This window comes from Phyllosticta citribraziliensis (assembly GCF_038025025.1).
Source record: "Phyllosticta citribraziliensis strain CPC 17464 chromosome Unknown J3D65scaffold_2, whole genome shotgun sequence".
Lineage (NCBI taxonomy): Eukaryota > Fungi > Ascomycota > Dothideomycetes > Botryosphaeriales > Phyllostictaceae > Phyllosticta > Phyllosticta citribraziliensis.
This window is the reverse complement of record NW_027117339.1, coordinates 111,315-134,268: the sequence shown is the minus strand read 5'-3', so window position 1 is coordinate 134,268 and position 22,954 is coordinate 111,315. Positions and strand designations below refer to the sequence as shown.

General features: G+C 58.5%; 10 protein-coding genes across 10 annotated transcripts; 6 read left to right on the top strand and 4 right to left on the bottom strand.

Annotated features, from left to right (window-relative positions):
- Positions 1–224: 224 nt before the first annotated feature.
- On the top strand, positions 225–2,981 carry J3D65DRAFT_643990 (uncharacterized protein; the record flags this gene model as incomplete). Its single annotated transcript, XM_066802121.1, has 3 exons — positions 225–229; positions 960–1,053; positions 1,233–2,981. 3 exons carry the CDS (start codon positions 225–227, stop codon positions 2,979–2,981), a joined length of 1,848 nt encoding a protein of 615 aa, XP_066658261.1.
- Positions 2,982–3,087: 106 nt separating this feature from the next.
- On the top strand, positions 3,088–3,703 carry J3D65DRAFT_194208 (uncharacterized protein). Its single transcript, XM_066794370.1, has one exon. It carries the CDS (start codon positions 3,195–3,197, stop codon positions 3,543–3,545), a length of 351 nt encoding a protein of 116 aa, XP_066658260.1. The 5' UTR covers positions 3,088–3,194; the 3' UTR covers positions 3,546–3,703.
- On the top strand, positions 3,378–4,116 carry J3D65DRAFT_612146 (uncharacterized protein). Its single transcript, XM_066798994.1, has one exon. It carries the CDS (start codon positions 3,683–3,685, stop codon positions 4,019–4,021), a length of 339 nt encoding a protein of 112 aa, XP_066658259.1. The 5' UTR covers positions 3,378–3,682; the 3' UTR covers positions 4,022–4,116.
- Positions 4,117–4,629: 513 nt separating this feature from the next.
- J3D65DRAFT_194190 (permease family-domain-containing protein) lies at positions 4,630–6,774 on the bottom strand. The gene is made up of 2 exons (XM_066794369.1): positions 6,602–6,774; positions 4,630–6,515 (listed from the first exon to the last, which is right to left on the bottom strand). Exons 1-2 carry the CDS (start codon positions 6,673–6,675, stop codon positions 4,799–4,801), a joined length of 1,791 nt encoding a protein of 596 aa, XP_066658258.1. The 5' UTR covers positions 6,676–6,774; the 3' UTR covers positions 4,630–4,798.
- A 2,357-nt stretch (positions 6,775–9,131) lies between these two features.
- On the top strand, positions 9,132–11,349 carry J3D65DRAFT_612141 (delta-9 fatty acid desaturas-like protein). Its single transcript, XM_066798993.1, has 2 exons — positions 9,132–9,986; positions 10,039–11,349. Exons 1-2 carry the CDS (start codon positions 9,148–9,150, stop codon positions 11,000–11,002), a joined length of 1,803 nt encoding a protein of 600 aa, XP_066658257.1. The 5' UTR covers positions 9,132–9,147; the 3' UTR covers positions 11,003–11,349.
- Positions 11,350–12,194: 845 nt separating this feature from the next.
- On the top strand, positions 12,195–15,023 carry J3D65DRAFT_194111 (putative tyrosyl-DNA phosphodiesterase). Its single transcript, XM_066794368.1, has 3 exons — positions 12,195–13,030; positions 13,090–13,183; positions 13,272–15,023. Exons 1-3 carry the CDS (start codon positions 12,612–12,614, stop codon positions 14,808–14,810), a joined length of 2,052 nt encoding a protein of 683 aa, XP_066658256.1. The 5' UTR covers positions 12,195–12,611; the 3' UTR covers positions 14,811–15,023.
- On the bottom strand, positions 14,944–15,449 carry J3D65DRAFT_612136 (uncharacterized protein). Its single transcript, XM_066798992.1, has one exon. The coding sequence runs from the start codon at positions 15,374–15,376 to the stop codon at positions 15,101–15,103; it is 276 nt and encodes a 91-aa protein (XP_066658255.1). The 5' UTR covers positions 15,377–15,449; the 3' UTR covers positions 14,944–15,100.
- A 2-nt stretch (positions 15,450–15,451) lies between these two features.
- On the bottom strand, positions 15,452–17,265 carry J3D65DRAFT_612133 (uncharacterized protein). The gene is made up of 3 exons (XM_066798991.1): positions 16,386–17,265; positions 16,133–16,234; positions 15,452–15,664 (listed from the first exon to the last, which is right to left on the bottom strand). Exons 1-3 carry the CDS (start codon positions 17,014–17,016, stop codon positions 15,471–15,473), a joined length of 927 nt encoding a protein of 308 aa, XP_066658254.1. The 5' UTR covers positions 17,017–17,265; the 3' UTR covers positions 15,452–15,470.
- A 914-nt stretch (positions 17,266–18,179) lies between these two features.
- J3D65DRAFT_664401 (acyltransferase 3) lies at positions 18,180–19,592 on the top strand (the record flags this gene model as incomplete). Its single annotated transcript, XM_066802737.1, has 3 exons — positions 18,180–18,212; positions 18,271–18,898; positions 18,946–19,592. 3 exons carry the CDS (start codon positions 18,180–18,182, stop codon positions 19,590–19,592), a joined length of 1,308 nt encoding a protein of 435 aa, XP_066658253.1.
- A 1,366-nt stretch (positions 19,593–20,958) lies between these two features.
- Positions 20,959–22,053, bottom strand: J3D65DRAFT_194048 (uncharacterized protein). The gene has a single exon (XM_066794367.1). The coding sequence runs from the start codon at positions 21,962–21,964 to the stop codon at positions 21,275–21,277; it is 690 nt and encodes a 229-aa protein (XP_066658252.1). The 5' UTR covers positions 21,965–22,053; the 3' UTR covers positions 20,959–21,274.
- Positions 22,054–22,954: the final 901 nt, after the last annotated feature.

Here is a 22,954-nt window from a genome sequence, read left to right as displayed (position 1 = left end):
AAGGGCCGCAATCAGGTTGATGGTTGGGCCGACTTGGCGCATGTCGACGTCGACATGTAGAGGGTCGCTTTGTCCGAAACTGAGGGCTTCCGTTGCAGCCGAGCGTCATGCGCGGACGAGGGACTGAGCAGAGGTGACAAATGGAGAGGGGTAGTCAGACGTTAGAGGCAGTAGTAATGACAGGCTTGGAGTCTTGAATTGCGAGGACATGGAGCACCCCCGCCATGACGTCGGACGCATGTGCAGTTGGGCGCGTAGGAAGAGAGTCGCTCAACGGTGGAGCCGGGTCCATCGCCGCACAGACTGTGTATACATTTATTCCATTGTTGCGTGTCGCCGTGGCTTGGAGCACGAGGCGCGCGCGAGTGTGCCGCCTTTGTTGGTTCGGTGCCGTTGCTGGAGTCTTGATTTGCGCCCAATCCAATGACGACGGCAACAAAGAGGACTCGATAGAAGAGAAGACCGCTCTCATCTTCCTTCGTGTCATCATCCATCCATCCATCCCCGGCCACCCATTCCTGAGCCCGCCTGCGACGCCGCCCGCGCCCACAACCTTGCACCGGCACCGAGAGCCCCAAGCCCCATCGGTCCAGCCAGCCAGCCAGCCAGAAGCCAGCAGCCAGCAGCCAGCAGCCAGCAGCCAGCCAGCCAGTCCAGTCCAGTCTGGTCAGGTCTGCTCCTCCTCGCCCTCACCACCTCTCCAACCACCACCTCCCTCGCCCAGGCTACCTACCTTACGTACTCGCCCAGTCCGGCCCCGTCGCATCACACTTCTCACCGTTACACGCCCGTCAGCCCGTCGCCCTCGTCGCTGCTTCACCCCGCTGGAGCGCTCCTCTCACGCCGAATCGCCATGGTGAAGGTCAGTCCGCTCTGCGCGCCCACCCACCGCACCGCCGAGGGGTCGTCTGTGGTCTGTGGACCCTGTGCGCCAGCTGACACGAGTCCTAGTTCCGGAGATCCATCAAGAGCAGCGACAACAAAGCGGACCTCAAGCCGCAGCACATTTCCATTCCTCCAAAAGATGCCATAGCCATCGTGCCACCGAAAAAGGTACGGATACCTTCCCAGAGCCTCGCCAATGCCTGTCTGCCCGCCCGCCGCGCCGCCGACTGCCTGCGACTGCGAGCCAAAGCAATCCGACCCCCCAGCCCAGCCTTACCACCATCCCTGGGATTTGCACCGTAATTCCGAAATTACTGCCACTCTCGCTAACCCATCGCGACCCCCAGGTCATTAAAGCTCTCTACGATTACCAGGCCCCCGAACAAGACCATTATCTCAGCTTCACCCAAGGCGACTTTTTGCACGTCGTCGGCCGCGAAAACGACCCCGATTGGTACGAGGCATGCAACCCGCTGCACGGCACCCGCGGCCTCGTTCCAGTAAAGTACTTTGACATTGTCGGCAAAACCGTCAGGGACAGCGGCGGATCCGTCGCTGAGATCGGCAACCTACCGAGCGCCGGTCACGACTCTGGCTACGCAGAAAAGACTTCGGCTGAGCACGACGCGAAACCACTGCGCATCTCCAAATCTATGAAGGGAACCGGCGCCATGGTTTACGGCGTCGTCATGTACGACTTCAAGGCCGAGCGCCCCGACGAGCTCGAAGCCAAGGAGGGCGAGGCCATCATCGTCATCGCCCAATCCAACCCGGAATGGTTCGTCGCAAAACCCATTACGCGCCTGGGCGGCCCCGGTCTCATTCCCGTCTCCTTTATCGAAATTCGCGACATGACGACCGGCCAGGCAGTGCCCGACCCGCATGAAGCTGTGCGCGCCGCTGGCGTACCCCGCGTCGAGGAGTGGAAGAAGATGGCGGCAGAATACAAGAATGGTAGCATCCCTCTTGGTAAGCTCGATGCGAATACGCCGCAAACGCAGCAGGGCGCCGATAGGACGAGCACCCGCAGCAATGGCGCCAACGGGTACAACGGCAATGTAGGTGCGATTCGGAGAGATGGCCAATGGTGTGCTGACCGCAGTCCACAGTCTCACTCTCGCGCCGGAAGCGCCGCGCAAAACTACGGCTACCGCAAGTCGCACGAACCCGAGCCTCAACCCAAACTCGCCGCGCCCGTCAGCGCCAGCGTGCCGCGGTACTGCTTTGCGAACGACATCTTCTGGTTCATCGTCGAATGTCAAATGGAAGATGGCACATGCTGGGAGCTCTCGCGATTATATCAAGACTTTTACGACTTGCAAATCAAACTCATCAACGCGTTCCCGCTCGAGGCTGGCCAGGTAGAAGGGGTGGAAAGGACGCTGCCGTACATGCCGGGCCCGGTCACGTACGTCACCGACAACATTACGAATGGTCGGCGCGCAAATCTGGACGACTACATCAAGAATTTGCTCAAGCTTGGCCCCCATGTCACACGCTCGGATTTGGTGTGCCAGTTTTTCAGACCGCGGAACGACGACTACGAAATCGACCCGACTGTAAGCGCCGACGGCTACAGGCTCTCGGGGGCGTCTCAGCAGTCGGCGACAGATCACTCGGCCGGCGCTTCGCGGCAGTCGTCGACTGGAAACCTGCGAGGCAGCAATCACACGCGCCAGGTATCAAAAGCGCAATCCCTCCACCCTCACCAATCGCACGCGTCGCACGGGTCACACCCCTCACACCAATCCCAACCGCCCATGAAGCGAAACAACAGCGCCATCACCCAATCCTCCATGGGCTCCAACCAAGGCGGCACCGGCGTCGGAGCGCACAAGATCAAGGTATGGCTAGAAGAGGACAACTGCGTCGTGATCCGCATGCCCGCATACTTCCGATTCGGCGACCTGTACAAGAAATTGCAGGAGCGCCGCGCGCTGGAGAACGGAGGCAAGGATGCGTTAAGAGAAGAATTGCTCATCGAGTACCGCGACGAGGCCGATGGCATCTACTATCCCATTGAAAACGACGCCTCGTTGGAGGATGCCATTGCGCGCTGTCCGAAGCTCGTCCTGTGGGTGTCGCCCACGCAATAAAGTGCGGAGATCGGGCGCGACATTTATTTTTGATTCGACAAAAGCTGGGCATCTTCTCTGCAAGCAAGCACGCAAGCAAAAACGCATCCAAGAACACGACAGGCGCGGGAGGGTGTGGTGGGGAAACAAAGAAAAAGAGAGGCAGGCAGGCATGCTTATAACTCGAATCGATCACGACGCAAAAAGCGGCGTGACGATGCTGGATGGGATGGGATGGACGCAAACGACGTCTTTTTCGGTGTGACCGAAGACAATACCACCAAACGAACGGACGGACGGAAATCTGTTGTATTGCAGGGCGCGGTGCGGCGAGCAAGCAATCATTGTTTCAACGACATTTTTCTCATCTTTGTTGTCGTTTTGTTTTTTTTTTTTCTTCCCTTCCGTCTTGCGGCTTTTTTTTTTTTTTTTTTTTTGTTCGCGAGGAGAGCGCGGAGGTGTAGGAGGGAGGCATCCTTGCGTGCGATGGCTGGTGAGAGGTTAGCAGTCGGTTTCCGCGTTTTAGTCTTGTTTTTCTTCTTCGACTTCTTCGTTGTCGTTGTCGTTGTTGTCGGCGGAGGCTGATGCGATGACGAGGCGGCTCTTCTTCTTCCTCTTCCTCTTCTCTATCCCCCCTTTTTGCTTTTTCGCTTCTTCTTCTTCTTCTTCTTCTCTCTTACCTCTACACATGTCACTCACGAACGAAACGATCGAACGGACGGATGGACGGATGGGGGGGGGGAGATCTTAGTTTACAAGTCAGTCAGGCAGTGGCTCTTTTTCTGTGCTTTTTGGCACTTTTCAAGTCGTTTTGCGGCGACGACAGCAGCAGCAGTCGTGGTGGTAGTAGTAGTCCGTCGTCTTATTCCCACTTCTCTTCTTCTTCTTCTTCTTTTCCTTCTCAAAATTCTTCTTCGTCTTCGTTTTTCCCTTCTTCGCCTTCCGTCTTCTTGGGCCACTCAATCAACGGCTTGTTTTTTTTGTTTTCGTCGTGGCGGCCGAGATGGTGGTGGTGCTCGTTTGAGCGTTGTTTGATTGGTATGCTAGCAGCGGTGTGGTAACGGCGGTAGTAAGGTAGCAGCAGTAGTAGCAGTGAAAGTAGTAGTAGTAGTAGTACGGTAGTAGCAGTAGTAGTAACTCGTCCCAAGCAAGCCCCTTTCAACTTTTCCTCTGTCTTTGGGGGGGGGGGGGGGGGGGGGGGGGGCCTCCGTCGTTTCCATCGATTGTCGATTGAAAGGGCCACCCGCCGTGCGCTTCTTTCTGCGCCGTTGTCGATCTGTTGTTGTTGTTCGGCGGTGGGGAGAAGGTGAGTACTTAGCAGGCAGAGTACCTGGGTGAGGTAGGTAGGAGGTCTAAGATGAGATGAGATGAAGGGCGATGGGCGATGGATGGGGAGCCGCGGAGGGAGGCAGGCAGGCACAGGAAGTGGATGCCAATGTCTGGTGGTGGTATTGCCGAACAGAGCAGCAGAGGTACCTACTTATCTACCTATGTAGCTAGTTGTACGCTGCTGCTGCTGCTGCTGCTGCTGCTGTCATTGTTAATTGTCGTCGTTACTGCGCTGTGGTGAGCCGAGCTGTGGTGGTGGTAGGAGTAGTTGGACCAGTATGTATTGCAAAAGAGCAAGCAGCACAATGAAAGCATCTTGAATTAATGGGAATGGGTCATTGAGATCTTATGTCTTGTGCTTTTTATGTCTCTCTCTGTCTCTCTGCTGTACGTACCAGTCTATACATGCCATGTACTACTGCACTTTATGTATCTCTATCTACGTGGACCCCATCTCTCTCTTCTTTCTTTCTTACTTGCATTTCGCCTTACTCTTCCGTCCGTCTCTTCTACCTACTCCCCGCCGCACCCCCGGCAGCCGTCTGCGTCTGCACCACCTCCCCACTCGCCCCCTTCGCAACACTGCCCGCCTTCTCCACATCAACGCCCGCCTCGCCGTCCTCGTGCTCATCCGCAACAAGCTCGCTCTCGACGGGGACGACGACCTCCTCGTCCGCCTCGGGCTCCTCCTCCGGAATGATCAGGTTGAGAAGCAGCGTCGCGAACGCCGTGACCGCAAACCCCGTCTCGAGCACCAGCACGATGGCGTCGAAGAGGCCCTGCAACCCCTGATTGCCCGAGCGGTCGGGGAAGACGCGATCAAACCACGACGGGACGAGTGTGGCGCCGAAGCCGAGCGCGAGGCCGGCGGCCAGGATGAAGCGGTTGCGGCGCGTAAACGGCACCGTGGCGACGATGCGCATGCCGGACACGGCGACGCTGGCGAACAGGAACGTCGTCATGCCGCCGAGGACGGGGGAGGGGATGGCGACGAGGGCGGCGGCGAACTTGGCGAAGACGCCCATGACGACGAGCCAGGCGGCGGCGGCGAGGCCCGCGCCGCGGTTGGCGCAGCGCGTCAGCGCGATGACGCCGTTGTTTTGCGCGAAGACGGACAGCGGCGTGATGGTGGCCAGCGCCGCGATGATGCTGTTGAGCCCGTCGGCCAGCACGCCGCCTTGGATGCGGCTGTCGAAGGTCGCGCCGTGCACGGGGAGCCGCGATACGTCGCACGTCGCTGTGATGTCGCCGATGGCCTCCATCGCGCAGACGATGAAGACGGCGAGGAGCGGGAGCACCAGCGGCCCGTGGATGCTCAGCGGAAACGTGTGTGTCCAGATGAACGAGGCCGCGGGCGACGCGTCGATGCCGGAGCGATCGAAGTAGCCGCACGCCGCCGCAACGATGCAGCCCGTCAGTAGCCCGATGACGACGGCCGTGCTCTTCATGATGGGGGATCCGAACCGCTCGCACAGGATGATCGTCACGAAGACGAGGAACCCGAGCCCGATGAACTCGGGCGATCCCCAGGGGAGAGGCCGCGGCGCAGACGTCGACGGACAGAGTGCTGATGTGCCCACTGGGTTGCTGAAGCAGTCACCGCTGCCGCCCGCCCAGTCCTCGAAGCCCGTCTGGATCAGCGACACGCCTATCAGCATGACTGTCGGCCCCGTCACGATGGGCGGGAAGAGCCGCTTGAGCGTCCGCGGTGGCAGGAACGACATGAAGACTTCGAGGAGCCCGCACAGCGCGGCGGTGCCGATGATGGCGCCGTAGCCCTCGGGGCAAGGCAGCTTGGTGCCGCTGGCGTCCGTCGGGCAAAAGCCAGAGCTGTACATTTGAGACAGCGCACCCGAAGCGACGGTGATGGTGGAAAAGGACGTGCCCACGACGGAGAGGAGGCCCGTTCCTAGATAGTAGGGCGTCTTGTAAATGTGGAAGCGCGTGATTTGCACGGCTGACAGGATGCCAGAAACAATCAGAGAAGTCGAGACGAGGTAGCGCTGTTGCTCAGTCGTAAAGTTGGCCGACGACGCAAGGATGATGGGCGGCGTGATGACTCCAGCCAGCATTGCCAGCGCGTGCTGGAAGCCGAGCAGAATTGCCAGAAATACAGGCATGCTGTCGTTGAGACCAAAAAAGGGGGCCGCTCGGCGGACCCGTCGCATGAAGGGTAGGTTTGGACGGAAGAGAAAACCATAGTCGTAGCTCCCGAGAAGTCCTTCTCTAGACAGTGTCAGTGGACTCGTAAAGACGATCCAGTCTAGAAGCTGGCAGTTGAGCATTCAAGCTCAATGGCAAAATAAACTCACCTGGTCAAAAACGTCCGTTTCATACCTTCAACCACGCTTCTCCATCCTTTTCCGCCGGAGCCAAGGACACCCATCTTACAGCGTGATCCCACTTTCTGGCTTTCGACTTTTGAAACGGGGTTACGTCGAACCCGTGCTCTTTCAACCTCTTCGGCTAGCAGACTAATTGCACAGCTCTTGAACCAGAAATACCACCAGCAGTCCGGAATGAACAACTAGCTGCTTTGCGGCGAGGCCAGGTTGTTGCTGCGCGTGTCGTCAAAGATTGCTTGTCAGCAGGTAGGTCGGCCGTGGGGTAAGCCGTGGTGGTGCAAAGATCTCGTGGCGCGTGGCGAGGCGTCGCGCTTCCTCTGACAATGCCGGCTTGCTCGAGACGAGGCAAAGCGAGGCGTAGCTTGCTGGCACGTCGAATTTCGAGTTGTGCGCCGACAAGAGTCAAACAACGACAAAGCTCGAAGCCCAGTGTAAATGTAGACAGCTAGACTGGTAGTCGATGTTTTTTTCTGCTGACCCATGTCCGTGGCCCCGGTCCCATATATCATCTGGGATGGTGAATGCTATCGATATGGCGTCGGAAATGATTGGATTGCCGAGTCAGACATTGATATCAGCGCCAGCGTCGCCCCAAGCTGTCGCGTACCGGCAGACAGCGCGGCTCGGACGCGGCCGACTGCGCGCTTTGCTGCTTGATCGTCGACTGATTACAAGAGGATTGACTTCAGCTGCCAGTATTTGTTGGTTGAGCGATGGAGGCGCATGGTATATGTCGAAGACTGCGCCAGTCGTGTGCTAGCAGATAGACTTGAAGACTGCTTCGGAGCCTTGCTGGAAGGCGACCCTTTCGAAGCCACCCAGGGTTGAGAGGTGCTGAAAGGAGGCAAAGGCGCAGAGCATTTGGTAAAAAGTGCTGTGTGCGGTCGTGGTGGTGGGATGTGCTGATAAGGAGAGCGGGCGGCCATTGGTCAGAGTGGTAGCCGGGGTCGGGTCGGGTCTGCAGCTCCCTCGCCGCGGGCCAGACTGGAGTGCGGGTTGCAGACTGCGGAGACGAAATGGATTACCCATCGTCATAGTCGCCAGTACCTTTTCTTGCTCCGCCGGCACGTGCTGGAGCTCCCAGGCAGCTTGGAATTTGTCTTCCATGGACCTCTTGCACGTCGGGGGACATTGGTCGGGAACTGGGGCCGTAAAGCATTCCAGGTTCTCTGCCTCTTTCTTCCTCACGCCATCCGGATACCCTACGTCCGTATAGTGCGTTCCTTGCGGGAGAGAAGAAAGTCTGGCGCGCCATGTATTTTCAGCTTAGCTTGAACCAAGCAACAGCGTTTTCTCAGGAGCAGGCGGTGCGGCTCTGCGCTTGAATTTCTCACAAGCCACCTGTGGCTGGGTACGAGATGCTAGATCTGTCTAGAGTGGAGACTTGATCACCGTGGGCTCGACAATCGCAAAGGAGACTCCGAAAGTCACGCCATGCTCCATGCCTGGGCAACCATCCGCAGTTTGAGATGGTGGACTTGGTTCTGGACAAAGGAGATGGGTTCGAGTGGAACAATCTGCCACATGTTTGGAGGTGTATGAGTCTGCGGCGGTTGCTCGAAGAGCGTCAGAGTCAGAGTGGCCTGGTTCATGCCCTGACGGAAATGAACAAAGTGGACATGTCAACGGATCAAGATGCTGTTTTTGTTGATAAAAGGCGTCATGGACGGTTTTGACAAGTCTCACTCTCGGCCGGAGGTTGGAATAGAGTGGTCAAGGCTACGTTTCTTGTTGCCGTTGGGCCGTCGAATTTTGCTTCGGTCGAAGGGGGCGACAGCGTGACGGACCGCAGGCTGGCTGGGGCGTCCCGTGCCGTTGCCGCCGCCGTGACCATTGCCACGATGGCGCGACGGCGCAAGGAGCGAGGGCACGAGCATTGCAAGAGAGGTTGAGCGTGATTTCACAGGAGGGACAGGTGGTCATGTAGAGTGTCGATGGTAGCACACGAGGTCAAGCTGGAGCAGCCAAGCCAGCCTCCAGTTCAACCGTTTCGGAGTCGGGAGGCTTCGGACAGGACCCGGCATTTTGGGACGGGGTAGCAGCATGTGCAAGTATCAAGTCGCTGTGACTTTGCCTACACACTCCAAGTTCCAACCAAGTGGTCGTCCGTATCAGGTGGCGGGCAGATGATGGGCAAGGTTGCATGTGGTTGAGGAGTGGACGAGAGTCGTGGGTGTGGCGTGGCGCATTCGGCCGTTGGAAAGTGTAGCGGACCAGTCGGAAGGCGTGTGTTGCAAGCCATGTGAAGCAGAGAGTACGGCGTATGGATCTCAACAACATGTTGTACATTTGTAGCGTCAGCCGAGGTCGGGTACGAGTGACAGGGACATGTGCATATGGCCGGGCGTAGGGCTGAGGTGAGGGCTGAGGGCTGAGAGGTGCCGTGGGTGGCGGGCGGGGAGGAATCCAATGGGTGCCGGTGGATGGCTGGAAGCTGGGTGGATATCGGCCGAGTGAGGAGAATGGAGCAGACGTCGGCGCATATCGGTGATGTAGTGGTGGTGGTGGTGGTGATGGTACATAGGTACAGTAGTGGTGGACGGGAGAGAGAGCCGGACCTGGAGCGATGGAGGACGAGTAGTGGTCCGTGCGCCAATTCCGTTGAGAAGTTGCATCCCGGCTTCGTCTCGGCGGTTGGGGTTGGGGCAAACCAAACCGGGGAACTGCAAACACACCACCCATCTCTTCTGTCATTGACTGATGCCGCTCAAAAGCACTTGCTCGCCCTCCCTCTCCCCTCCCTTCCAATCCCCTCCCCAGCGACCCTTTTTCTCTCCCCCGTCGCCCGCCTTTCACCAACACACCTCTACCTGGGCCCGTCCTCAACTTCTCGCCCCCGCCAGCTTCGACAGCTGCTGCTTCTCCACAACATGCCCTCCCACCAGGCCGTCGCCGGCGAGCAGGCCATCAAGCCTGAATTCTCTTCCACCCAGCCCTCGCCCATGGCCAAGCCCTCGGAGCCAAATCGCAACCCCAAGTACGACCCGACCAAAAAGCACATCACCGACTACCCCATCACTTGGGAAAACTGGTATCAGCACGTCAACTGGCTCAATGTCACCTTCATCGGCGGTGTTCCCTTGACCGGTCTCTTGGTCGCCCTCTGGACTCCTCTCTGCCTCAAGACGCTCGTTTGGTCCATCATCTACTACTACTGGACCGGTCTTGGCATCACTGCTGGCTACCACCGTCTCTGGGCCCACAGCTCCTACAAGGCCTCGCTTCCCCTCAAGATTTTCCTCGCTGCCGTTGGTGGCGGCGCCGTCGAGGGCTCCATCAGATGGTGGTCCAGGGACCACCGTGCTCACCACCGTTACACCGACACCGACAAGGACCCCTACTCCGTCCGCAAGTATGTTTTCTCCCACATCACCAGCGTTGCACCATGAAGCTAACGGCTCCAGGGGTCTGTTGTACTCTCACCTTGGTTGGATGGTCATGAAGCAAAACCCCAAGCGTATTGGCAGGACCGACATCTCCGACTTGAACGATGACCCCGTCGTTGTCTGGCAGCACCGCCACTACATCAAGGTCGTCATCTTCATGAGTCTCATCTTTCCCACCCTGGTTTCTGGTCTTGGCTGGGGTGACTGGTGGGGTGGATTCATCTACGCCGGTATCCTGCGCACCTTTTTCGTCCAGCAGGCCACCTTCTGCGTCAACTCTCTGGCCCACTGGCTCGGCGACCAGCCCTTTGACGACCGCAACTCTCCCCGTGACCACGTCATCACCGCTCTCGTCACCCTCGGTGAGGGATACCACAACTTCCACCACGAGTTCCCCAGCGACTACCGCAACGCCATCGAGTGGTTCCAGTACGACCCCACCAAGTGGTGCATCTGGTCCTGGAAGCAGCTCGGCCTTGCCTACGACCTCAAGCAGTTCCGTGCCAATGAAATCGAAAAGGGTCGCATCCAGCAGGCTCAGAAGAAGCTCGACCAGAAGCGCACCAAGCTCGACTGGGGCGTGCCCCTCGACCAGCTCCCCGTCATGGAGTGGGACGACTACGTTGACCAGACCAAGAATGGCCGTGGCCTCATTGCCGTCGCCGGCGTTGTTCACGACATCACCGATTTCATTCAGGACCACCCCGGTGGCAAAGCCATGATCCGCTCCGGTCTCGGCAAGGACGCCACCGCCATGTTCAACGGCGGTGTGTACGACCACTCCAACGCGGCCCACAACTTGTTGTCGACGATGCGCATCGGCGTCATCCGCGGCGGTTGCGAGGTCGAGATTTGGAAGCGGGCCAATCGCGAAAACAAGGACAGCGCGTACATCAAGGACGACTATGGCAACCGCATCGTCCGTGCGGGCGAGCAGCCCACTCGGATTTCACGGCCCATGGTCAGCGCTGGCGCGGCATAAGTCGTTCAAAAAGTGGGGTTTTGCAAATTCATAGATTGTTCTCTCATCAATCACACGGGCGGGGTATGAGGTTCTTGCTTTTTTCAGGGATCCAGGCGGGACTCGACCAAGAGTCACCATGAGGCGTTACAACGGGGCGAGGGAAGAAGTCTCTCTTGATATATTTTTTTCTTTTTTGTTTCTTGACGACTCGAGAATCAGCGACTGTTTTGTGATGATTGCTACCACAAGAACAAGTTCTTTCTCTTCTGAATTGGACATGAAATTGTTGCTCAGATTGCAAATGATGAATGACGTATGCGATATGACACGGTCCCTTTGACTAGTGCAGACAGATGATTTGGCCCTATGAGTACCAGAATTCACCATTGTGGAATTTATGAAATGTTGGTCGGTCCCTGACGTGCCATTAAGGTCGTAGGTAGTGCACACAGGCTCGCTCCCGCAGCTAACCAAGGTTAGGCAGTATAGGTACCTAGGTACCTCAGGTGGCGGGCGGGCGGACGGACGGACGGACGGCATCCTTCATCCTCCTTCGTCCACGATTTGTTATGCCGCCGCCCGCCGCCACCGACCACTACACGCACGGCACCTGTACCGTACCGATGTAGGTGGTTCGCTCGCTCGCTGCCCTCTCATTCGCTGGCTCTTTGTCCCGGTGGCTTGCTCAACTACCTACCGTACCTTCTCAGCTGCCTGCGACCTTGATTGCGCGCTTGATTGCTTTTCCCAACCGATCACCTACCCTAGGCGCCTTGCTGCATGCAAACGGTGACGACTCGACGACGAAGGGAAGGGGTGTACGTCATTCTCAACCTTTTTCTTATCTCTCTTTTTCGTGGCGCCGGACTGGACTGGGGTCGAGGGGATCTTGGATCGGGGAAGAGGGGGGGGGGGGAAGAAGGGCGAGGGCGAGACCTGGTACTTTCAGGGCCTTCCTGGGCAGGGCTCGATGCACGTGGCTACTCCAGTTGCGCGTGTACGGTACGGTATGGCCGGACACCTCAGGCAGCTAAGTTATGTCGGGTGTGTGTGTGGTCTGACGTCCTTTGGCATTTCACGCCGCGCACCGGGTGGTAGGTAGGAAGGTAGTCTCTGAGGCGTCGTGTGCCCGCGAGAGGGAGAGAATGGGGACGCACATGTCGTGGAGCAGCAGGCGAGCACACATGGGATTGGTCGCTTTTCCTTTTTCTCGTCGTCCGTCGCTGTTTTTGTTTCTCTGTCAAGAGGTGGTTGTGGTTGTTCTTGCTAGGACAGGAATCGCGCGTTGGCCAGGTTGATGGTGTCGATGGGTCATTGAGAGGGGGACTGCAGAGGGTGTGACCACAAAGAGAGACGATTTGCTCGAGATGCTGTGTGTTTTGTTGTTGCCATGCTAATTTCGTGTTTTTGACGTCCTGTCCTGTTTGGGCTTCAGCTTCATCTTCGTCTTCGTTTGTCGACCTTCCTTCAGTTCCTTCCTTCCTTCCTTCGCTCATTTTCTGACTCCCGTCACCACCCAGAAAAGTCACCAGTCTCTCCGCGGACCCATCGCTTTCAGTTTCCCTTCCCTTTCCTGCTCGTCAAACGCCAACTAGCCTGTCGACTCTCCGACACCAGCACAACCGCCATGTCTTCAAATCCCGCGCATCCCGGCGCTGCATCTCCGCAAGATGCGCCAGCGCCCAAAAGGCGTCGCGTCGAGCCTGAGGGCCCCGAATCAGCCGCATCCGAAGCGCGGCGCCTGCGTCGTGGCATTGCGAGCTTGCACCGCAGCGTCAGTCCGCCCGCAAGACGGCAAGCGGCATCACCACCGGCGACAGAGGCGGAGGCACCACAACGAATCGACACAACGTCTACTTCCCCGGCAAACGATGGAAAGCCAGCGGAGACGGCCCAAACTGTCCCCTCACCGTTTCAACTCACGCGCATCCGCGACCTGCCTGCGTCCGCCAATGTCGATGCGGTTGGCATTGAGAACGTACTCCGCGATCCGCTAATCACCGAGACGTGGGTGTTCAACTACATGTTTGATGTCGACTGGCTCATGTACGATCGCTTGAAGAACATCTTGTCGCTGAGATGGCGAAACTGACGATACTGGCTAGGAGTTGTTTGGATCCAGACACGCGGACCTTGACGCAAGTCAAAGTCGTGCACGGCAACTGGAAGCGCGAGGACCCGCAGAGGATGAGGATGGAGGTGAGGAATATCTACTCCCCCACGCTTCTTCAAATTCCGCCACGAGTCCCATGGGGTCTCAGTCATGACCTGGCTGACACTTTGAAAGGTGTGGGCTCAGCAATACCCCAATCTTGAAGTCATCACGGCATATATGCCCGAGCCTTTTGGCACCCACCACTCCAAGATGCTGATTCACTTCCGTGCCGATGACACGGCGCAGGTCGTCATCCACACGGCCAACATGATTCCACAGGACTGGGCCAATATGACGCAAGCGGTCTGGCGCTCGCCACTGCTACCTCTGCTCCCCGACTCCTCAACTTCATTGTCGAATTCCGCGGAATCCCAGCAGAGGTATCCCATTGGGTCTGGCCCGCGCTTTGGGTCTGATCTGAACGCGTACCTTTCGGCGTATGGGGCTAGACTTCGACCGCTGGCTAATCGAATTGCGCGCCATGATTTCCGCAGCGTGCGCGCTGCGCTCGTGGCGAGCGTGCCGGGGCGCGTCAAACTGAACGAGTGCGATGCAGCGCGCAGAACGGCATGGGGCTGGGTCGGACTGCAACAAGTGCTCGCCGCGCGGCCTGAAAGCCACTCCGCCAAAGCAACAGGCGCAGCAAGAGAAGAAGACAACCAAGGCAAAGGCATGGTGGTCGCGCAAGTCTCGTCCATCGCCAGCCTCGGCGCAACAGACAAATGGCTGCAGCACTTTCACGGCGTCCTCTCCACACCAGCCGCCTCCTCATCGCCATCGTCGTCAGCCAACTCAAGCAGTCCTGCTGCCCGGCCAGCAGACGCCGACAAGCCGCCCCTCCGCATCGTCTTCCCCACGCCGGCCGAGATCCGCCGCTCCCTCGACGGCTACGCCTCGGGCGGCTCTATCCATACGAAGACGCAGGCTAATGCCACGCAGAGGAAGCAGGCTGACTATCTTCGCCCCTATATCTGCCGCTGGGATGGCGCGGCGTCTCCGGGCCAGCAGCAGCAGACATCTCGTCAAACGAGCGGCTGGGGCGACGCCCAGCGCGGCCTCGCTGCGCCGCACGTCAAGACGTACGTCCGCTTCTCGCGGCGTGTCGACGAGAGGGCGAACACAGACGATGTCGTCGGCGTCGAGTGGGCGCTCCTGACGTCGGCGAATCTGTCGACGCAAGCGTGGGGCGCGCTGGCTACTCAACCTAACTCTGCCGGCAGTGGAAAGAAAAAGACGACGAACAGTGGTGAGGGTGATGGTGGCAGCGACGTCCGCATCTGCAGCTGGGAGGTCGGCGTGTGTGTGTGGTCGGGTCTGTTTGCTGCTGCTGCTGCTGCTCCTGGAGAAAACGACAACAACAGCAACGAGAGTGGCGCAGCCATCATGACGCCAGTCTTTTCCGCCGACCGTCCCCTGGCGGTGCAACACGCCAGCAGTCTCCACGACCAAGACCAAGAGCAAACGAACGAAACAAAGGCAAAGGGAAAAGGCAAAGCAAAGGAAAAAGAGAGAGGAAAGCATCAGCCCAAAGGTCCTGTCAACGTGCTCGTCGGGCTGCGTCTCCCTTACTCGCTTCCCCTCGCGCGGTATGCGGCTGGTGACGACATGTGGTGTGCGTCGGCGGCGTATGGCGAGGTGGACCGCTGGGGCAGGGTGTGGGGTGGGTTTTAGGTGTGGGCACGGGAGGGAGTGGAAGTGGGTGAGTGAAGTGTTGAGGAAAGGGGAAGGGGATGTGTAGCTTGCTTGCTTGCTCTCTTGCTTGCAGTGTTTGCCCAAGGTAAGTATTCGCTTCCCTGTCGATGATGGCTTTGCGGCAGATGGATGGATTGACGAGTGGACGTGGAGAGCACCCGTGCTGTTCAGCGGAAGGTAGAAAGCATCGGGGGAGAAAGGAGCGCAAGATAGCGTACAGTAGATATAACAAGTTTTCTAACCTCGCCAAGAGCACCTAGAAGGAGAAATCACAAGAAGCCAAGACGAAACGAGTTGATACCTGTCCTCAATCTGTGGCTCAACTTTACCGCTCTGATCAATTTGGGACCTTTTCTTCCTTTCCCTCCGTTGCCTTTAGAGCGCAGCAGCAGCAGCAGCGACGAAATGATGGACATGCGTGGCAGGAGCAGTAGGACTGTAGGAGTGTGGGGATACAGCCAGACAGACAGAGTGAAGCACAAGCAAAGCACACAGCACGAGGGACAGACAGACAGACACCACGGCATCACCATCGCCATCGCCATCCCGCAACGCCAAAGCAAAGTGAAGCAAAGCAAAACTCACTCACCTCCCCTCCCCTCCCCACCTATTTTTCATCCCCCCCCCTTACCACTCACACTAAACAATAGTATACCCCCCATCCACAACCATGGGGTGCCCCGTAACCCAGCGGGCATCGCTGCTGGCGAGGAACACGGCGACGCGGGCGACGTCGTCGGCGCAGCCCATGCCGCCGAGCGGGTGCGCCGCGTCGACGGCGGCCTGGGCGGGGCCGGCGTCTTGGTGGTTGAGCGTCATGGGGGTGTGGAGGACTGTGCCGGTAGGTGTTATAAGGCTGTTTGAGGGGGAGGGGGCAAGAAAAGAAAAGAAAAGAAAAGAAAAAAGAAAAGGAAGTGATGGCGCGAGATTAGAGGGTGTGGTGTTCTTCCTTGGATGAGTGGACGGACGGAGAAATGACATTGCTCGGTGTCGATGTCTGATGATGAAGGGACGGGACGTGCATGCGTGCATGCATGCCCCAGGACAGGACCAGGTGTCCGCCTCGCCAGCTGTGCCTTGGTTCCTGGGCTGGGCTGGGCTGGGCTCCACGGCGCGATCAAGGCGGCGCCGGGGCACGCGGGGTCGGGATGTGCAGGCAGGGGTAGGGTAGGTTGGCAGACGAAGAAGCAAAAACCCCAAGGGGCATCCACCCAGAGCAAAGAACTAGCCGACTACCAGGATGGACACGATAGGAGAAGGCAGGGTAAGAGAGAAGGAAAGAAAGAAACAATCCCACTCACAGCCCGGGCACAGCGCGTTGCAGTGGATGCGGTCTTTGGCGTAGTCGAGGGCAATCTGCTTGGTCAGCTGGACGACGGCGCCTTTGGAAGCGCAGTAGGCGGCTGCATTCGTCGTGCGGTGCGTCCTCCGCGTCAGTGTGTTTTGTTTCGTACACGCAGCAGCAGTATACATCCACCGCCGCCGCCGCCTCTGGATAGATGACTTGGTATCCCCGGATTGGGAACGCGCCAACGACAAAGGTGGGTTACTCACGCGTGCCGTAATAGGCTACCAAGCCCTGAATGCTCGCCGTGTTGACAATGAAGCCCCGGTCCGGGGGTTGTTGGTGGTCGTCCGCGTGGCCGTCGGGGCCCGCTAGCGGCAGAGGAGGCGGCGGCTGCTTGAGCATCTGGGCGATGCCGTACTTGCAGCCCAGGAAGACGCCCTTGGTGTTGATGGCCAGCGTCTTGTCCCAGTCGGCCTCGGACGTGTCGTGGCAGCGCGTGACGCGCTCGTGGGAGCTCTCGACGCTGATGCCGGCGTTGTTGACCAGCACGTCGAGCCGGCCGAAGCGCGCGACGACGCGGGCCACGGCGGCCTCGACGTCGGCGGCCTTGGTCAGGTCGGCCTGCACGAACATGGCGTCGCTGCGCGGGTGCCGCGAGCGCAGCAGCTCGTGCGTGTGCATGCCGTCGTCGGCGCGCCGGTCGTACATGTGGGCTTTGCCCGTCGCTTGGTTCAGCGTGGCATCGCGCGGGGTTGGAAACAGGTCGACGCAGGCGACGCGGGCGCCCTCGGCGGCATAGGCAAGGGCAATGGCACGACCCAGGCCGGACGAAGCGCCGGTGATGAGGGCGGCCTTGTTCTGCAGTCGGTTGGAGGAGGACGACGACGACGAGGTCATGATGGAAAGCTGGCAATGGAGAGGGAGAGCACAGAGAAATGGATGGGCGGTGGTCGCGATTAGCAGCGGTTATGGCGCAAGGTTACGTTTACGGTTAAAGGCTGCATGGTTGGCTCGAGCGGGGGGAGGGGGGCGTCGAGAATGGGCGAGGAATTGAAAGTCACGACGAGTATGCATACTGTCGAGGTGCAAAGAGGTTGTTTCAGCGAGGCTTGGAGGCGTCTTGCCATGTTTGAAGTGGTTTCGGGTGCGAGGGATTGGTCGTCTGCCAAAAATATGTGCTGTCCTGGCCTGTCCTGCAGCCCATCACAACCGAAGCCATTTCAGGGGGCCCAGCAGCCAACCAGCAGGCGAGGACGTGGCGCAATGCGGGCGCGGCGATGGCGAGCTCGCCATGGAATTCATCTAGTTATCAGATTTCAATTTCAGAATCTCGAGCAGCGCCGGGCGACGAAGATCAGAAGTGGGCCGGGCGAGATGGGTATGGCACGAAATGGCGTTGGGCCCCCTAGGAGTGGGACAAGCGAGGGAAAAGGAGACGGAAAGGGGGCGAGACGAGCAGCCGTACGAACGAGGGGAATTGGGCCAAGACGGCAGCGCGGAAGCTGGTTGATGGGTGATGGAGGCGGCATACGAGGAGCGGAAGTCGACGCCGAACAAGTGCGTCATGGGCGGCGGAGAGGGACAAGAGTGGGCGCAGACATGGGTCGGCGGGCACCAAGTGCGTGCTTGGAGGAACAAAAGGGCCGTCAGCTGGCGTCGGGAATGGCGCTCTCCTGGTGGTCGCTGTTCCAGGGCAGACGCCGCCAAGGCCCTGCCAAGCCGATACCCTGCCCTTCCCTTGTCGCTCTCCAGTGTCTTGGGTCGTAGCCGCTTCGTCTCCGTCTCCGTCTCCGTCTCTCTTCTCACTTCACATCTTCTTCCTTCCTTTTGTTCCACCACTCCTCGTCCTCTGCCTACTTTATCCAGCCACCCTCCCCGCCGTTGCGTCCTATCCTCTCTCCTCCAGCTGCTGCTTCTCCATCCACCCTACAGTACCTACAGCACCCAGGACCATCGGCCCATCCTCCCACTGATTGGCGACCCTCCTTGACCACCACCTTGCATACCACAACATCTCCACCACCACATCGGTCCTCGCTGGATGAGGCTTCAACCTAGCCATGGGCAATGAGAAAAACGTCAAATGGGTCGAGGTACTTTGTCCCCTCCCACCTCCACCTCCACCCCCACCCCCACCACTAACACCACCAGGGCCTGCGCGGAATCGCCTCCTTCAGCGTCATCATCACCCACCTCTGCCGCGCATGGTACTTTGAAGCCTTCCTCGCCGCCGATGTCGAGGGCGCACCCCCGCGACTGCTCCAGATGCCATTTTTCCGCGTCCTGCCGCAAGGCCGCATCGGTGTCACCATCTTCGGATTCCTGACCGGATTCGTCTGCGCCCTGAAACCCCTACGCCTGGCTCGCGGCGGCCAGTATGACGAGGCCCTGTCCGCCATTGCAAAGTCGGCCTTTCGCCGTCTGCCTAGGCTCATCCTGCCCTCCACCATCGCCATGGCAATCGCCTGGTTCCTGGCCCAAATCGGCGCCTTCAACGTCGCCCACCGCACCGACCAGGTCTGGATCAGAGAGGCCAGCCCGCGCGCCGCCGAGTCTCTGTGGGGCGCCGTATACGATCTCTGGGAAGCCTTCCGCTCCGTCTGGACCAACGGCTTCATGCCCTACGACGACCACCAGTGGGCCATGCTGCCTCTGCTCAAGGAGTCGATGCTGGCCTACGTCGGCCTGAGCGCAACCATTTTCCTCAAGTACAAGTACCGCCTCATCGCATACGTCCTCATGTTTTGCTACTTTTTCCAGGACAGCCATGAGCTAGTCGGTGAGTGTCAACACCTCGCCCTTCAAACCCAGCTAACAGCAGCACAGAAACCTTTTACCAACAACTCTACTTTGCCATGATCCTTTGCGACTTCTCCCTCCACCCCGCCGGCCAGGCCTTCATGGCCAAACACAGGACACCGCTCAACATCATGGCCCCCTTCCTCGTCGTCCTGGGCCTCTACTTTGCCTCGTACCCCGTCGATGGCCCCGAATGGCTCACCTGGTCGCGCCAGCTTCTCGAATTCTCCCACTCCCTCTTCCCCGAAGGCAGCGACGTGCCGCGCCGCTACACGGCTCTAGGCCTCGACATTGTTGTCCTCGGCCTCTTCCTCTCTTCGGGCGCCAAGGACATTCTCAGCAACAAGTACTTCATGTGGTTGGGCAAGAACAGTTTCGCCGTGTACCTGACTCATGGTACCCTGCTCCGCACCATTCTCGTTTGGATGCTGTACGGCATATCCGGCGAGCCGTTTGAAGAGGTGCGCAACGAGGAGGGCGAAATCATCGGCAACTGGCTTCCAGGCCCCGGCACCCTGACGTTTTCGATTGCAATCCCCATTTGGCTGGCCGTGGTCTATACCGTGGCTCACCTGTGGACCACCTACGTCGACAGCTACTGCGCCAAGCTGACGCAACGCCTGGAGAAGAAGGTCTTTGAAGACGGCGAAGAAAAGGGCCTGCCGCTCGTCTGACTAGACGGACAAGGCAGAGCACTCCCGAATTCCGGACACCGCAGAGCACACTCGAGTGCACGCGACGTCGTGTCTGACTCGCACGGCCCACGCACATCCGCTTCCATTCCAAACTAGACCACCCGCATCCCTCGAGCGACATCTCCTACCGCATCATTTCTGCATACGACCGGAGTTTTGAGGCGTTTCGCTACGGAACTTTCCGGCCTGGTGTTTTCACAACCCGCACTGCATGGATTCAGCGAGCGAGCGAGCATCCCCGGCTGAAGAGAAACAGCGTGGGGCGTTTGTACTTTTGTTTTGATTTTCCTGCACAGCGAAAAAAAGAGCCTGACGCGCAAATACCAAGCTCCTTGAAAAGTGGCACGCTAATCCTTTGGCTGGTCTCAATCCTCAGTCGACGCGGGAGCGAGCTGCCTATAGCACGGGATGTGGACGCGGGACACAGCGGCACAGGCATCGAGAGCATAAAAGCAAAAAAGCCCGCAAGCCCGCAAGCCCGCAAGCCAAAAGCCCGGCCAACTGGTCTCGCAGACAATCTGGCCGCGTCACATCTTCGGAAATCAAAAGGGTGATGAGATCGGGCAAGATTGCAACGGGCCAGGCCGTTTTGGCTTTGGTGCTTGATTGTGGATTTTTTGCCTTTTCCGTTTTCTCGCTTACCCTGGCTTACTGCTGAGGTTGCTCCTTGGTACTGCTCTCAGCCCACACACGACACGACACACACGACCAACCAGCCCGCCTGTCTGCCCGCCTGCCAGCCTTATCCGCCGCCTTGTTGGTCAGCAAGCGTACCTGAAGCGAGCTGCGGCTGCTGCTGCGAGGCGCCACCACGCGCTGACCTGGCTGGCTCGCTGCTCGCTCTCGCAGTCATTACCGTACCCATCCATCGTCGGCGGCGCCACGCTGCGCCACGCCACACCACATCGATCGCGCTTTATTGCGCCAACAGGGCAGAGCAGGGCGCGCTGTAGCAATCAACAGCCACATTTCTCCGCCTGACATTGCGCCGCCGCCGCCGCCGTCGTCTGCGTGCCTGCCTGCGTGCATGCCTGCTGCGTGCTGCTGTTCACTTGAAACACGCAAGACATAGTATCCTTGTTGGTTGTTTTTTCGGACTTGCCTGCGTGCTTGACGCGGACGGCGAAGCGGGCGTTTTCTCGCTCTTCTTTCTTCTTTCGATTCTTCTTCTTTGGAGCGTACAGGACAGGCAGTAGTCACAGTTGTACAGTATAGCGTGCGCGCGCGCGTTGGTGGGGTGTTTCTTGTTGGACTTGCACCGCCTTTTTTTTTTTTTTTTTTTTTCCTTTTCCCTTTTTAGTTTCGTTGCTGTTGGTTTAGTCGGCCAGTCGGCCAGTCAAGTCAGTTGTCGTTCGTCAAGATACCCCCCTTCCCCCTTCATCATCGCCCTCCATCATCATCACCAGCAGTGGTACCCCGTGGTGGTCATCATCATCATCATCATCATCATCCTGCTTTACTTGTATTTGTGCATAATCATCATCATCATCATTGTCATTGTCATCATTGGGTTCGATTGGACGGGATAGCATCAGAGCGGTAGTGGTGGTGGTGGTGGTAGTAGTAGTAGTAGCAGTAGTAGCAGTAGTAGTAGACCATGGTTGGGGAATGATAAGCCATATGCATATACTACTACATACGCAGTACGCTTGTCATGATGACTACCACCACCACTGTGTGTCGTCTCGTCTTGGCGTCGTGTGTGAATGTGATGGTGATTGTGGTTGTGGGCGGCGGCGGCAGCACAGGGCAGATACATGGGTAGATGGGCGGGAAGCGGAGCTGGCACCGGGCGAGTGGGTATGGGGATAGGCAGGCAGGCAGGCAGGCTGAAAGATGGATGCCAGATGGTTGGTGGTGTGGGACTGCGGGGGCTGACTGATGGATATGGATTGATTGGTATGTATGTATGTATGGGGTGTGTATGTATGCAAGGGGTATAGTACAGTACATGGGGTAAACGATGAAACGAGCAAGCAAAAACATGCATTATAGTCATGAATGCAGGTGTGCATGCACGAATGCATGCACGCAGGGCGGCGGCGGCGGCGGTAGAGAAGGCTACAGCGAGCGAGCGAACGAACGAGCGAACGAACGAACGAGCCGAGCTGAGCGAAGCTGAGCAGAACGAAGCTCTGCGTGCGTGTCTTGCAGCACCAGTTTTTTCTTGGCGTGGAGATGGTGGTTGTTGTGCGGACTACTACTACATGTAGGTAGGTTGGTTGGTAGGTGGGTAGGTTTGTCTGCCTGCCTGCCTGCCTGAGTCTCTGCGAGCAGAAGAGTACATGGAGGCAGACATGTAGATGTAGGTAGGGAGACTGGTCATGTTTCGAGTGCCCGTCCGTCGTCATATCTGTCTTTGTCTTTCTTTCTTTCTTTCTGCCGCCTTCGATGCGTTATGCTGAGCTGAGCTGAGCTGAGCTGCGCTGGGCTAGGCTGGGCTGGGCTGGGCTGCGGAGGTTGCTTGCTTGTTTGCTTGTTTTCTCGCTCGTGGTGGCAGTCAGGTCGACCATCCTATCTCCACTTTGCTTAGCTTTGCTTTCCTCTGGCTGATTGTGAGTGGTGAGTGTGTGGTGAGTACGTAGGTGTGGCACAACAACGCGCCGCCCGCCCGCCCACCCGCCGGTAGCGGCAGCGGCAGCGCCGTTCGTGGCAGCCAGCCAGCCAGCCACACTCTCGGCGCAGCTCTTGGCCGAGCCTGGTGTACGTAGTCCCTCACACACACTGCCATTGCTGTGTGGCACACGCGCGCAAGCAAGCGGTTCGGTGCGACATGTGTATCGTCTCTCAGCGCGGTGGTTCATGCGCGCAAGCATTCTTGGCTCCCGTGCGTGCGTGCGTGCGTGCTCTTGTGCGTCGCTTGGCGCCGGCATTGGCGTTGGCGGCGCAGGTCGAGGCAGTTGAGAGCGAGCAGCGAGCGCCAGAGCCGTTGTGACGTAGAATGTGATCCTGCGGTGGGTACACACATACACACATGGGGCGTGTGTGGGGTGCTGTGGAGGGAGGGATGGATGGGAGGCAGGGCGGCGGGCAGGGAGGGGGACAGAAAGGGGAGGACATGGGGCAAGAGGCATGGGGCATGGGCATGAGGGCATTTTGGCCCCCCGAGTATCCGGGACCATCACCATACGCTGTGAGAGGTTGTTGGTTGGGGTTGGGAAAGACAGTGGAGTGTGGGTACTGGGGCTGTTTGTCCGTCCTGTCAGATCCTGCGGGGTACGGGAGTACCGCTTGCCCGTGTCGATGAATGGATGGATGGGTGGACGAACGGGGAAAACAAGGTGGATGGATGGTCGCGTGCAGGAATGGGGTGACGAGACTAGAACGAAGGAAGAGAGAAA

What these genes read in the sequence shown, in the direction of transcription:
- J3D65DRAFT_194208 (XM_066794370.1), top strand. Translation starts at nt 3,195, where the DNA reads ATGGACGCAAACGACGTCTTTTTCGGTGTGACCGAAGACAATACCACC.
- J3D65DRAFT_612146 (XM_066798994.1), top strand. Translation starts at nt 3,683, where the DNA reads ATGGACGGATGGGGGGGGGGAGATCTTAGTTTACAAGTCAGTCAGGCA.
- J3D65DRAFT_194190 (XM_066794369.1), bottom strand. Translation starts at nt 6,675, where the DNA reads ATGGGTGTCCTTGGCTCCGGCGGAAAAGGATGGAGAAGCGTGGTTGAA. An exon ending in AAACGGACGTTTTTGACCAG is followed by an intron (nt 6,516 to 6,601) that starts GTGAGTTTATTT and finishes GACACTGTCTAG; the next exon opens with AGAAGGACTTCTCGGGAGCT.
- J3D65DRAFT_612141 (XM_066798993.1), top strand. Translation starts at nt 9,148, where the DNA reads ATGGTACATAGGTACAGTAGTGGTGGACGGGAGAGAGAGCCGGACCTG. An exon ending in GACCCCTACTCCGTCCGCAA is followed by an intron (nt 9,987 to 10,038) that starts GTATGTTTTCTC and finishes TAACGGCTCCAG; the next exon opens with GGGTCTGTTGTACTCTCACC.
- J3D65DRAFT_194111 (XM_066794368.1), top strand. Translation starts at nt 12,612, where the DNA reads ATGTCTTCAAATCCCGCGCATCCCGGCGCTGCATCTCCGCAAGATGCG. An exon ending in TTTGATGTCGACTGGCTCAT is followed by an intron (nt 13,031 to 13,089) that starts GTACGATCGCTT and finishes GATACTGGCTAG; the next exon opens with GAGTTGTTTGGATCCAGACA. An exon ending in CGCAGAGGATGAGGATGGAG is followed by an intron (nt 13,184 to 13,271) that starts GTGAGGAATATC and finishes ACACTTTGAAAG; the next exon opens with GTGTGGGCTCAGCAATACCC.
- J3D65DRAFT_612136 (XM_066798992.1), bottom strand. Translation starts at nt 15,376, where the DNA reads ATGGCGATGGCGATGGTGATGCCGTGGTGTCTGTCTGTCTGTCCCTCG.
- J3D65DRAFT_612133 (XM_066798991.1), bottom strand. Translation starts at nt 17,016, where the DNA reads ATGACCTCGTCGTCGTCGTCCTCCTCCAACCGACTGCAGAACAAGGCC. An exon ending in GGTAGCCTATTACGGCACGC is followed by an intron (nt 16,235 to 16,385) that starts GTGAGTAACCCA and finishes CGACGAATGCAG; the next exon opens with CCGCCTACTGCGCTTCCAAA. An exon ending in CAACGCGCTGTGCCCGGGCT is followed by an intron (nt 15,665 to 16,132) that starts GTGAGTGGGATT and finishes CTACCGGCACAG; the next exon opens with TCCTCCACACCCCCATGACG.
- J3D65DRAFT_194048 (XM_066794367.1), bottom strand. Translation starts at nt 21,964, where the DNA reads ATGACGACGGACGGGCACTCGAAACATGACCAGTCTCCCTACCTACAT.